The following is a 12162-nucleotide window of genomic DNA, read 5'->3' on the forward strand; positions in this document are numbered from 1 at the left end:
CTATTTCACCTTTGTACACATTTGTACATCCTTACTACATTGTTTTAAAGGCTTGCAATGCAGTTCCTTGTATTACTTTATCAAAACTTTTTAAAACGTAACTTCTGCTAGATAACCAAAACAACATAAACCTCAGAAAAAATAAGAATGAAAGTTTTGTGATTTTGCCCAGTAGATTTGCCAATTTTTTTTTTTTTTTTAAGTTATCATATTATGTTGGTCAACGTTTGTTTTGAAAACAGCATTCCTGCCAAGAAACCACCCCTGTCACGAGAAGCACATTAACTAAAGGGCTTAGGGACAAGATTAGCAACACTGTGCCCACAGCTGCACCTACCTTTTAATCAGCTTATTATGCTCAGGTGTGGCTGATGTATATGGCTCAAAATAAATTTAAAAATGGTAACAATTGGCCTAAATAATTGCAGGAATGAATTACTAACCTTTAATCCTCAGTTTGAATCCTAACATTTAAATAAATAAATAAATAAATAAATAAATAAATAAATAAATAGTTTTGCAGGACCTCAGTCTTTTTAAACTTGGTCTCATACATCTAAAAGATAAGTTTATGCTGTCAGATTGACACACAGTTAAAGTGATATATGTGACACAAGCTTCATGTCTTTCCTAATCTTCAGTACTCAGCAACTTGTCGAACTGCAGAGGAAGCAAGTGAAGTTCTGCCTGATTTGACGCAAGTGAAGTCCTCATTTTGACAGCTTTACTTGCTGTATATTTTATTCTTATTCACATTCTCTTCTTTTGGTTGTACGTGTAGTGTTTTTACTTCATCTATAATGTTCTTATTTAGAATCAGAAACTTGTTATGGAAAGGAAATTCAATGTCGCTAATTTTAAAAATGTATTTTTTCGTTTTGTTTTAAAACACATTTTGTTCTTTGTTGGTGTTTATTTTCAGATTYCAAAGTTTGGAGATCACGAGGTTTATGTGTACAAAATTTTAAATCATTTCTTACTACAAAACATGAAGACTATTTTAGGTTGCTCTAACTGAATTATTGTCTTCCAGGGAGAAGTCGCCAACCGAGTCTTTGTGTTCACCCATCCTCAACAAACAAAATTAAAAGAACACAATATTTAAATGCAATGCTCCAGCACTCAAAGAACCTCTGGGGTCTTTGGCTTATTATTATTATTTTCTTTCAAAGAAAACAAAGTAAGACAGCATGGGAGCAGCTCAAATGTTAACAATTCACAAGACATGAGCAGCTCAGAATTGCTCTGCATGACATTTAGTGTTTTCTGTTATCCAACACATAACTGGTGAATGACACTAAGCCTGCTGTTGTACTGACAATCTGCATGAACCCATTGTTTTCTGGTCCTTGCTGATGTCAGAAAATATTCATTACCAAGATCTCGTCAAATTTGCATTGCATTTGCTTCACATGTATCTCGAAAAGTATCAATGCCCAGTTGTCTCACTTTCATCCTCATCTCATTAGTGTCTAAATCTCGGACATTAAGGACCACAACTGTGAAAGTATCACTAAATTGTCAGAATAGTGTCCAATTTATTTGGTCTTGACTTGGTCTTGGTCTTGACTTGGTTTCGGGTTAGGCAGTCTTGACTACAGCACTGACTGTGGCAACACGTTTCTGTCATCCTCCTCCACTGTCTGCTTCCACAGCAGCTCACATGACCTCATCACCTATCTGCTGAGAAAGAGTGGGCTCCTGATCATCAATTAGTCCCAGCTTTTGTAGAGGGCAGCTCACTGCCAGCCTTTTGTTGCCTTTCCGCTTTAGCAGTTTGGCCAAGTCCTCTTGTTATAAATTTGTCTGTGACAGTGTCTACCCAGCATCCTACTTTTGGCTGAAGCACCTGTTATCTGTATGTCAGGATCTTACCTGACTACCATTTTTTTATTGTCTAGCCTGTCTGTGTGCACAGCTGAGTCTCTCTTTTGAGCTGAAAGTCTTTCACCGGTGTCTGCGTGAGAGAACGACCACTTGTGACAGTTACCTGAATGCTTAAAGCACGCTTTGGACACACAAAGGTGCAAGCAGGCCCAGTATTTATGGAATCTTGTAGGAGGGGAAAAAAATAAAACAATGATATAAGAGGTGCTACAGCAGACAAGTCTACTGTGTACACTATTTTAGATCTTCATGTTATGTGCTTGCTTCAATAACATGTTTCAAGCTAAAAAGAAAGAAAGAAAGAAAAAAGACAAACGTATGAAAGCTTCCTCCTTAGAATCTGCTCCTGTCATTTTTGTGACTGTGTTTGATCTAGCCATGCCCTCAAGGCTGGATCAAAGAAGCACACATCTATTGCTTGTAGCGCCGTCTTTCAGCATTCCTTTCAATGTCACATGCATCAAATGATCCAAGACCAAAATGGTGCGTTTCTATCACTAAGCCTTTTGGTTGGTGTTTTACATGCACACACGGGGCTTTAAGTGAACACAAACAGTTGATTTTTCAGATGTGCCGAAACACTAAATGTTCAATTCCTGCCTTTGCAGATATTTTCTGATTAAAGCAACAGCCACCTTTTGTATATTTATACATACTGTGAGTTTGCAAGTTGTGAGTATTTTTAAGTGGATTTAGCAGCGTAAAATGCACACCATATAAGCAAATGGAAATTAAAAGAAAAAAAAAAGATAAAATGTGAAAAGGCAGCAGTACTGGAGGCTAAACAATACAGAGCAATTTTTCAGTATAATGCTGTGCCGGATGCATTGTACTGAATCACGCTTCGCCACTATAGACCAGTAAGCAAAACACGCAATTCAAGCAGGGCAAATTACTCCGGCATTACCTCACTTTCATTCCTTTTTCTTTTCCTCTTRTTTTTTCTTTCTGGGTAATCAGCTAGACCAAATATGTGCTGTACAATGAGCTCTGATTTTGTCTGCATGTGTGTCTCATCTTTGAAAAATACTGGAAGGCACACTGGAAATAGGGGAAGATAGCAAAAAATAAGTCAGCTGCCTTCTGTGCTTACCCAGCTACTCTCTGAAACGTAGATGACATATCTTCAATGATTTTTTTTCTCTTTTTTTAGGTTCCACCGGTCTTGAGTACAAGTAAAAGAGAATAATGTGTCACATTCTTGTAGAACAAGCGTGAATTTTGCCTCTGGCCTTGTCTGAAATACACCTCTGCTGACTTCAAACAGCTGTATTGAACTAAATTGGGCTAATCCTAGCTCAAAGGGATGCCTAAAGTTCACAAAGTGTGGGCCCTGCTTAACAAAGAAGCAGGTTAATTAAGAATCACACTGACTCACTCACTCTGCCCTGCTTTCTGCTCCGAGGAGCTACTGCAGTGGCTGCGGAGGTAACCACAAACAGAAAAGGGAGATGAACCAATAGCCCCGAGGAAGACCACACTTATTCGCTGCGGATGAATAAAACATTTTTAAATTGTGTGCATTGAGGCTGCATTACATGCTTTCATGCAGTGATGATGGCTGTGGAGCACCCAAGCCTCGGTGTTTCACACCAATCACTTCTCTCCTGATGCAAAATTCTCATTAAGTGCAGCCTGACAAAAGGTGTCAGCTCTCGGACCCAAAAGGACTAATTATCAGCTCTAATGGTGAGAGTCACTGGTTTCTCCAGCAACCATAATGCAATATCACACATTAGAAAGTGACGTGAGGGTAAACAAGTGCAAACTGAGGACTTTTCTCCAGTGGTAAAATGACAGTCTACCACTACCTTTAGATTTCAAGGGGAGCAGCATGAAGCGTTTTTTATTTTCAATAATTAAAGCAGACATTAAATAAAATATGTTCAACAAAAAGCTCTGGTTTAAATGTGTTTTTTAACCAGCTTTGATTCGTGGCAGACAAGTGAACTAAACGTGCTGCAAATAGGAAAACACGTGCAAGAACTGGGCAAGCTGCAAACGACCAAAAACATTCTTATCACTTTGACGGCATTTGTTCTGAAACTTCACAAAACTGTAGCAAACAGACTGCCAAAGTACTGCCCTAGCAAAAAAATAAAAATAAAATAAAATTCCCAGTGCACACAGAGACTAACTTTGTTTTAGCTGCTCTGTGACTTTTTAAGTTGTTGAATTTTCATCAATGATGTGAGAAAATCAGCAAAAAAATAAAAAAAGTTGCTGCAGTTGATTACGTTTCAAAACAAATGTTCCCACATAAGCTCAAATTATGCTGAACCTTCAAAGTCTGACCTGTAACCATGTGCTGAAGCCTCCACACGGCTTAATTTGCAACTCCTGAGAAATAGATTAAGCTTCTGTGGCAACAACGTGGACTAGCTGTATCTTTATACATAATTTACATACATAGACTGTGTACTGTGTATAAACAGTACTTTAATATACTGTGGTTTGTAAAAAAATATTCACCCAGTCTTGGTACTCTCACTGTTTTTTTTACAACTTTTACAATCTAAAGGTTTTTTGCCTGTGTAAGTTTAGTAAAAGTGATTATTAAAGAAGATTTATTAGCTACACACACACTTAAATCAGATATGTCATCATTTGTCATGTCTTAAAGCATCAACTTAAAAAAAACTGACATTGTTTGGTCATTTTTGTTTTTACTTAAAAGGTTCCAGTCATATTTCTTATTATAACAAATCTCTAAAAATAATATAAGACAACTTTTTAATAAAAAAAAATCATTATTACTTACAGCATCTAAGCCTACTTTGATTACGAACACAGTGTATGATTGATTGTACAATATACACGTATTCGACACAGGAAATTGCCATACATAATTACATTCCTTTAAAATCCACCTTCTCCCAGATGCAAAAGTCTGCCCAGGCTCAATAACAAAACTGTGACACACACCTGAGAATGGTTCAATGTGCCAAGACCYCAAGGAAAATTCCCAGTGTCCCCACTTTAATTACAATATTACCCAAACAGGTGCAGGCAGTATGAAAGCAACAGTAAAGGCTGCAATTGAGATTCAGTGAAGCTAAACCGCAACACCWTATAAAWGACTCAAGCTTTTTATTGTKATTTTTCTATAAAGCGTTGGTGGGCTCTAAAACAATTAAAAAGTTCCCTGTTTCCCCCTCCAATGCTGCACTTTGAACAAATGATAAGCATGGAGTGTGATTCTAAAGTGTTCTGACAAAGAAGCACATTTGAGTGGAGTCACTCTTTAGTGYCATTTCACAGGCACATCATCTTCCTTTTCCGCCTGTGATGCAGTYGTGTTCCATTTGCAAAGAAGCTTCGACACAGTTTGCAGAGAAAGCACTGTCCATGGTGCTGAATTGCATTGGCTCTGGTCAAATACAATACATGGCAACTGTCAGTTACCACTGCAGTAAGGAGTTATTATTATTATTAATAATAATAATAATAATAATAATAATAATAATAACAATAATGTATTTTATTTATAATGTGCCTTTCAGGACACCCAAGGACATTGCACAAAAGAAAAAGAAAAAAAAAACCCTGTAGATACAGTACCTATAATGATTAGGGTAGTGTGGGAGAAACAGAAATGTGGAGTACAGAACAGTCATATAATAAAAAAAAAAATATGTAGACAAATCGAACAATAGGTTGTGGGGGAGAAACATAGAAGTGTGGACAAGTTTGGGATGACAATGCTTTTGAATGCAGATTCTGTTTCTAATATTTATACAGTCTATTTTTTAAACAAGTATGCTATAAAAATAAAATAACTGTTWTAATTTTATATTATCAAAACAATGTTTTGTTTGAGGTTTTATCCCCAGCCCCCTTCAGTTTTGTTTAGAGGAAGCATATCTGTGCTTCAACAATTTATCCCGGAAATGGCATTTCAGGAATTCTGCACCTAAGTGGGTTAATCTAAAGCAATTAGAGGGCTGAATTTCTCTCTACAGAGCCTTGGGAACAGATCAAAATGTTTTAAAATTGATGCTGGTACGGGTTTCTAGTGCAGAGGGGGAAACAAAACAAAGAGTTACTCTTGCACATATAGCTGACATGTGCTTTGATAGCACTGTGATCTAATTAGGACATCTTAAACATCTGCTGGGGCTTTGGCACCCTCAACAAGCCTGTCTTGAGCAGAACATATTTAAATATTCTAGTATTCAGCTTATCGTAGAGGATGGTTCTACATATATAAGAAATAGCATTAAAAACACCCACACAATACAATGCATAACTTACTATTGTTCACAAACCATGTTTGATACTCCCACTGATAATAATGTTTGCATACTGATAAACATTTGTGCAAAACTGTCTGAACAAAGGGATGTATGCATTTGCATATGTCATTGTCACAGTGTTACTGTTTATATTATTAAACAATCTGAAAACCTGTGTTTTGCCAGCCTGTATCTAGTCTTGCTATGAAARATACTATTTGATTGCAGTTTAAATTAAAGGTCTAGCATTTCAGGAAGGACTGCACATTGTCCACCACAATTCCTGCCAAAGTTTTAGATAAAAATGTATTCATTTGCAAAAACGAGCTTTGTATCTGCTCAATTAAACATTGGAAATAGGGTTGCACAATATTACACCCAATAGTAGCAGCGGGCAGCTATATGAGTGTCTGGGGAGCTTAATGACTAGGTGTCTTGCTTAAGGATTCCATGACATGTAAGCTTAGTTGGAGGATCAAACCTGTGACTTTCTGGTCCCAAGACTGCCTCATGAAATATTTTGCTAACAGACAAAGAGCATACAATGGGTAGCACTTGAAGTATATATTGTTAATGGCTCACAACTATAACCACACAAAATGTTGACACATAAATTGTAAAACTGAATAAATTATGGTCATTTCTGTATTTTCTAATGTATGCTGGCTTTGGTGGCTATAGAAGGTTATAAAATMTGTTCAGTGATTTATGAGATATTTTAAGAAAAAAACAGAGTTGATTCCAAACGGCAGATTAATAAGTTTTAAATATAAACCTTGCACAACTGGTTAGTGCTTGAAATACAGGTTGGACATCCGTCCCAGCAACTGACACAATAACATTTTGCCTAGTATATATAAATTTGACAGGTGTTATAGTTTTATGTTGGCRACAGTCAATCAACTCTGTCTCCAATCATGTTGAATCTAAAAGGTAAAGAGTTGTGCTTGTACTTTCAATAATTGCTTTGTGAGAATCTGTTAGAATATGTCCTGTAGTTCATAATATAGTTTTCTAACTACCAAAAAATGAACCTTTGTCTTCAAAATCAGGAAAAAAAAAACTAGTCTCAAAATCAAACTTTGTTGCTAGTCTAGCGTAAATAGCAACATTATGCACARGGTACACACTCAGATACATGATACAGCTTTGTAATAACAGCAATGTACACAAATATGAAACCACTCAACAAAAGACTGGCTTTTGTAAGTTAAATATATTTCATTTGAGGCTTCAGAAGAATGGAGTGAAAGAACAGGGCTGAGACTCATGCAGCTAATCAAAAGTTTTATTAAAAATACGCTCATAATCTGTAAACAAGCAYTAATTTTTAGACGATAATGTCAAGACGTGAACTGCAATTCAAGCCTAGACACCTGATCACATCCCAAATAAAAAGCCATTGTCGAGAGCAACCCAGTTAATTAAAGCAAGGGCACGGCTCTGCATCTGTCACTTCACTTGGCAGCTCCTTTAATTATATATTTTGGTCAATCTGTTCCTCCTGATGTGAGAGGCTATGCCATACACAAGACAACATCTGCTGAGGTATGTCACACAAYCGTCCGCATCTGTCTGTGTTGTCACATGGTCTGTCAATCACTTGGGCCYCGACTCATACGTATTTATGTTATCATATTGAGAAACTTCAGTCGAGATACTGTCAAGCTCTGAGAGCCTACAGCTGCGCRGCAGTCACAATTAACACCCTTCCGCTAAGCAGCAATTTGACGCACGAATGCCAAGATTGGCACTACACACAAAAAAGCCAGACACACCCTGTGGCTTGCAGTCATTTTGGTCCCTTATGCTGTCCGTCATACAGACAGTGGTGACTATTCTCTAAACTGAGTCCACCCACAAAGGCTTGTGATCACCAAAGTTGTCAGCAAGCATCTGCTGGAACTACCAACCAGTCAACTGTGAGGCTGCCACTGAAGATATCTACACAGGAAACGTGTCACCTACACATGTTCAGCGACAAGTTCTCCCCGTCTATTTTTGCTAATTTTTAAAAAGAAATGTTGGAAACATTATCTGCAAAGCCTTGGAGAGTGTCAGACTGTTTTGTACCTGTGACACTGCGATGTGGGACACAACTTGAAAGCTCATGTCATCTCTCGTGTTGGGTGAAAATAAAGCATAGATGTCAGTGTCAAACATTTTCTGTATGAAATAATGGCCGTCCTTTGAATACCACTGCGGCGACATGAATATAACGCTGTTAGATCTAGTTGTTGTGTGATTTTGCAGCTTTTCGTTGTCACTCATGTGGTGGTGCTAATCATACTCTGCATCAGAGAGTGAGGTTGTTTGTTGTGGAAAAAGGCCCCGTTCTATGCTGTTTTTAGAGGGAGGCTTCCTTTGAAGTTATACAGTATGATGCCGATTTTACCTCCAACTAACACTAGGATTTTTTTTTTTTGTTGGCTTTTTTGTTTTGTTTTTACTCATGCTGAAAGAAAGTTCAACACATTATTGCTTGAGAAAAGATAAATTGGTTTTGAAAAGCTCAAGTGTAGCAGACTAAATGAGGGGGATCAAGAAATCCGGACATCTAGCACTATAATAACATGTCACACTATTCAAGAATAATAGATGTCTGTATAATCCTTTCCAGCGCACACACACTAAAACACACATTTATCCATGTCTAGTCCAACARACACACTGAAGCAAATTACAGAAACCCAAAGACACACATGTTCTCCATCCCTAGACTCTACATTTTGTGTTTGTAATCCCCTCTGAGTCTAATAATATTTCTGTTTCCATGGCAATTTGAGTCTTGCCAAATGTTGTGGAGATAAGAGACGATAAGAGCATAAGGAGCAGGGAGATAAGAGCAAGTGACCTGCGGAGATCAGAGCACTAGAGGTCAGGCAGGAGAGCGGAAGTAAGTAACAGAAAAAAATGGACCTCGCCTACTCAACTGTACTGGCTAACAGATGGAAAACAAAATATGACAGGCKATCATAGTCCTCCAGGAGTACAACAAATGGACAAATACTCCATGTGTCCAATTTTTTTTTAACCCCTAGAAAAGTTGCATGTGAGCAGAGCTGCATGTCACTGCAGTTAACATCAAGAGACATGACTAAACAACACTGCATCTGAATTTCATTTTCAAAATATTCCGTGTCTCTGTTACTTTAGTGACCAAGAATGCCTTAAATATTTAAATTATTTTTTTAAATAAAACATACATTATTTTGTCACTCTAGTAGATCTGGAGTAAAGAAGCTGAAATTAAAAAAGGAATGACATAAAAAAACTGAAACAACTTTTAAAGCATCATTTACCCTTTTACAACTCATAGTTATGCCAATATGATTACACATGTCATTCAAATGATTCAAATGTGCTCTCATTAAATTAAATCATAGTAAAAGACTGCAGCTGACTCAGAGCTGCTCTGTGAAAAGTTATTTAAAAGCTACTGCCCACAGTACAAACAATTATGTAGGATTTTACTACCCCTCTTTATTACCTTTAAACAATACATCACACTAATCATCCACTCCTAACAGACATTCGAGACAAAAGTCATGTTTTACGGGGACTCATTTTACCTGCTTGTTGTTGTACTTGAGTTGATTGGCTTTGTAGCTGTAATCGGAGTACTGGTCTGAGCCGGTGGAGTTGTCATCTCCTCCTGTTCCAACAAAAGTGTTGGCTGCAGGAAGGTCCTGGACGGCTTGGTGCTTCTGAGAGGCTGAAGGGGATTGGGCTTGCAGGTGAATAGAAGGTAAGGGCGAGTTGGAGCGGTAGTGCCTGCCTATATCAGGYCTTCCTGGTGAATATGTTAAGGGCAGGTGTATCCTGGGGCTGTCATTGACTCCATCAAGGTTGAACTTGAGACTCTTTTGAAGGCTGACCTCCTCCTCTTCCCCGAGTGGTTTGGGGGACTTCTGGGGTTTGCCTTTTCTTCCACGTTTGCCTTTGGCATTTTTTGGTGCCTGCTTGGGTGCATATAAYTCCTTTGTTTCCTTTTTTCCAGCCTGATACCCACTCTTTGTTTCTCTTTGAATACGGTGACGAATAAATACCACAACCAGGATCAGCATTACAACTCCTGCCACTCCAGCTAGACTTCCAAACAAAATGTTACTGCGGTGTGCAGCAAAACCACTGTAGGGATCACCAGCAATGTCTCTATCCAGTGGAGTGTAAAGACTGTGTCCAACTAAGGCTTCCACAAGGCTGACATTTGAAATTGTTTCATTGACATATATGTGAACCAAAGCAGTAGCGTGTCGTGGAGGTTTTCCCCTGTCACTCACTCGCACCACTAGGCGATGTAGTCCACCATGTTTGCGAGTCATTTCCTTGGCCAGTGTGATTTCGCCACTAGAGGGGGAAATGCGAAATAAATTGTAAGGATTTCCTCCAGCAATATTGTACACKAGCTCTGCATTAGGCCCACTGTCCAGGTCTTCAGCCTCTACCACCTCTACATGGCTATCTGGTGAGGCTAGAGGTGACAAACGACGGAAAGAGGAGTTAGAAGGCTTAGTGATCACAGGGTCATTGTCATTTTCATCTAATACATTGATGGTAACACCAACGTAAGAGGACCTAGGTGGTTCTCCTCCATCCACAGCTTTAAGACGAAATGTGTAGCTGCTTTCTTTCTCTCTGTCAAATGAAATGCTTGATAAAATGGTGCCTGTTCCATTTTGAACTACAAACTTTCCACCATCAGGTTCTACAGAGAGGTGAACTCGAGCATTCTCGCCTTTGTCCATGTCCTGAACRGTCACCATTCCAACCGGACTGAGGGGAGGCATATTTTCCAAGACTGAAAAGCTGTAGCCACTTAACATGAACTTGGGGTCATTGTCATTGCGGTCAAGCACTTTTACTACCACTGTTGCTGTTCCTTTGTGAACAGGTGAGCCTTTATCTGCTGCAGTGACCCTGAACTCATATCTTTCCTTGTGCTCGCGATCTAGTGGGCTTCGAGCTCTTACTTCACCTGTGTTTGCATCAATCTCAAACAARCCTTTGATGGATGAATCTGCCACAATATTATAGAGGAGTTCTGCATTAGTGCCGCTGTCAGCATCAGAAGCGATAACATCCAAAACCTTCTCTCCTGGTTGGTTTTCCTCCGCAAAATCTACCTCAAACAAAGTTGGGGAGAATATCGGAGAGTTATCATTCACATCAGTCACCTGCACCTTTAAGGAGTTTGTACTGGACAGTGCTGGATTTCCAGAATCTACAGCAACAATTTCTACTCTGTAATCCCTGACACGTTCATAGTCTAAGGGAGTGGTTGTCTGTAAAAAATACTTCCTCTTGTTGTCAGCYGTCGAGTCGCTGGCAAGGCGAAGCTGAAAGGGCACGTCACCTGCAACCACACAAGTAACCACTGCGTTCTCTCCTTCATCTTTGTCAGATACTTGTACCAAAGCAACAGCTGTCCCCACTGGCATGTCCTCTGAAATATTAGCCACTCCTTCACTGTGCGTCACAAGGCCAATTCCACGAATCTCCACAGCTGGAGCGTTGTCATTTTGATCAGTCACCTCGATGGTTACAAATGTCTTGGAGCTTTTAGGTTGAGGACCCTTATCCCTCGCCACTACATAGAAGGACAAGCTGCTGATTTCCTCTCTGTCCAGAGGTCCTTTGACATAGATGATGCCGGTGGACCGATCAATCCGTAAGAGTTTTGGCACTGGGTCTACAGCTTGATGAAGGGTGTATTCAATTTCTCCATTAGGGCCCATATCAGAGTCGTTTGCTTTGACCTACAAACAAAACATAATATGGTTAAAATCATGATATAAATGCAACAAATTGAGGTTGGATCTAAAAGAAACTAGTGTATATTATTTTTCCACTGATAATTGCTCATTAAATGCATAAATAAATAGAACAAGGGATGGCACAAAATGCATACATTCTTTGTAAAGTCTGTCTCTCTTTTTTTTCCTTCCTTTTCTTATCTTATCCCATATTTATATTCTAACAAAAAGACATGTCAGTATATCAGGACTAAAATTTATTTCATAAAAAAATTAATATATAT

General features: G+C 38.7%; 1 protein-coding gene across 1 annotated transcript in view; it reads right to left on the reverse strand.

Moving 5' to 3' along the window:
• pcdh1a (protocadherin 1a) overlaps positions 1–12162 on the reverse strand; it is a 101379-nt gene that overhangs the window by 73495 nt on the left and 15722 nt on the right. The window contains 1 exon segment of the mRNA XM_014011011.1: positions 9695–11881. Coding sequence (XP_013866465.1) covers positions 9695–11881 — 2187 coding nt within the window.

This window comes from Austrofundulus limnaeus, unplaced genomic scaffold (genome assembly GCF_001266775.1).
Source record: "Austrofundulus limnaeus strain Quisiro unplaced genomic scaffold, Austrofundulus_limnaeus-1.0 Scaffold76, whole genome shotgun sequence".
NCBI classification, from domain to species: Eukaryota; Metazoa; Chordata; class Actinopteri; order Cyprinodontiformes; family Rivulidae; genus Austrofundulus; species Austrofundulus limnaeus.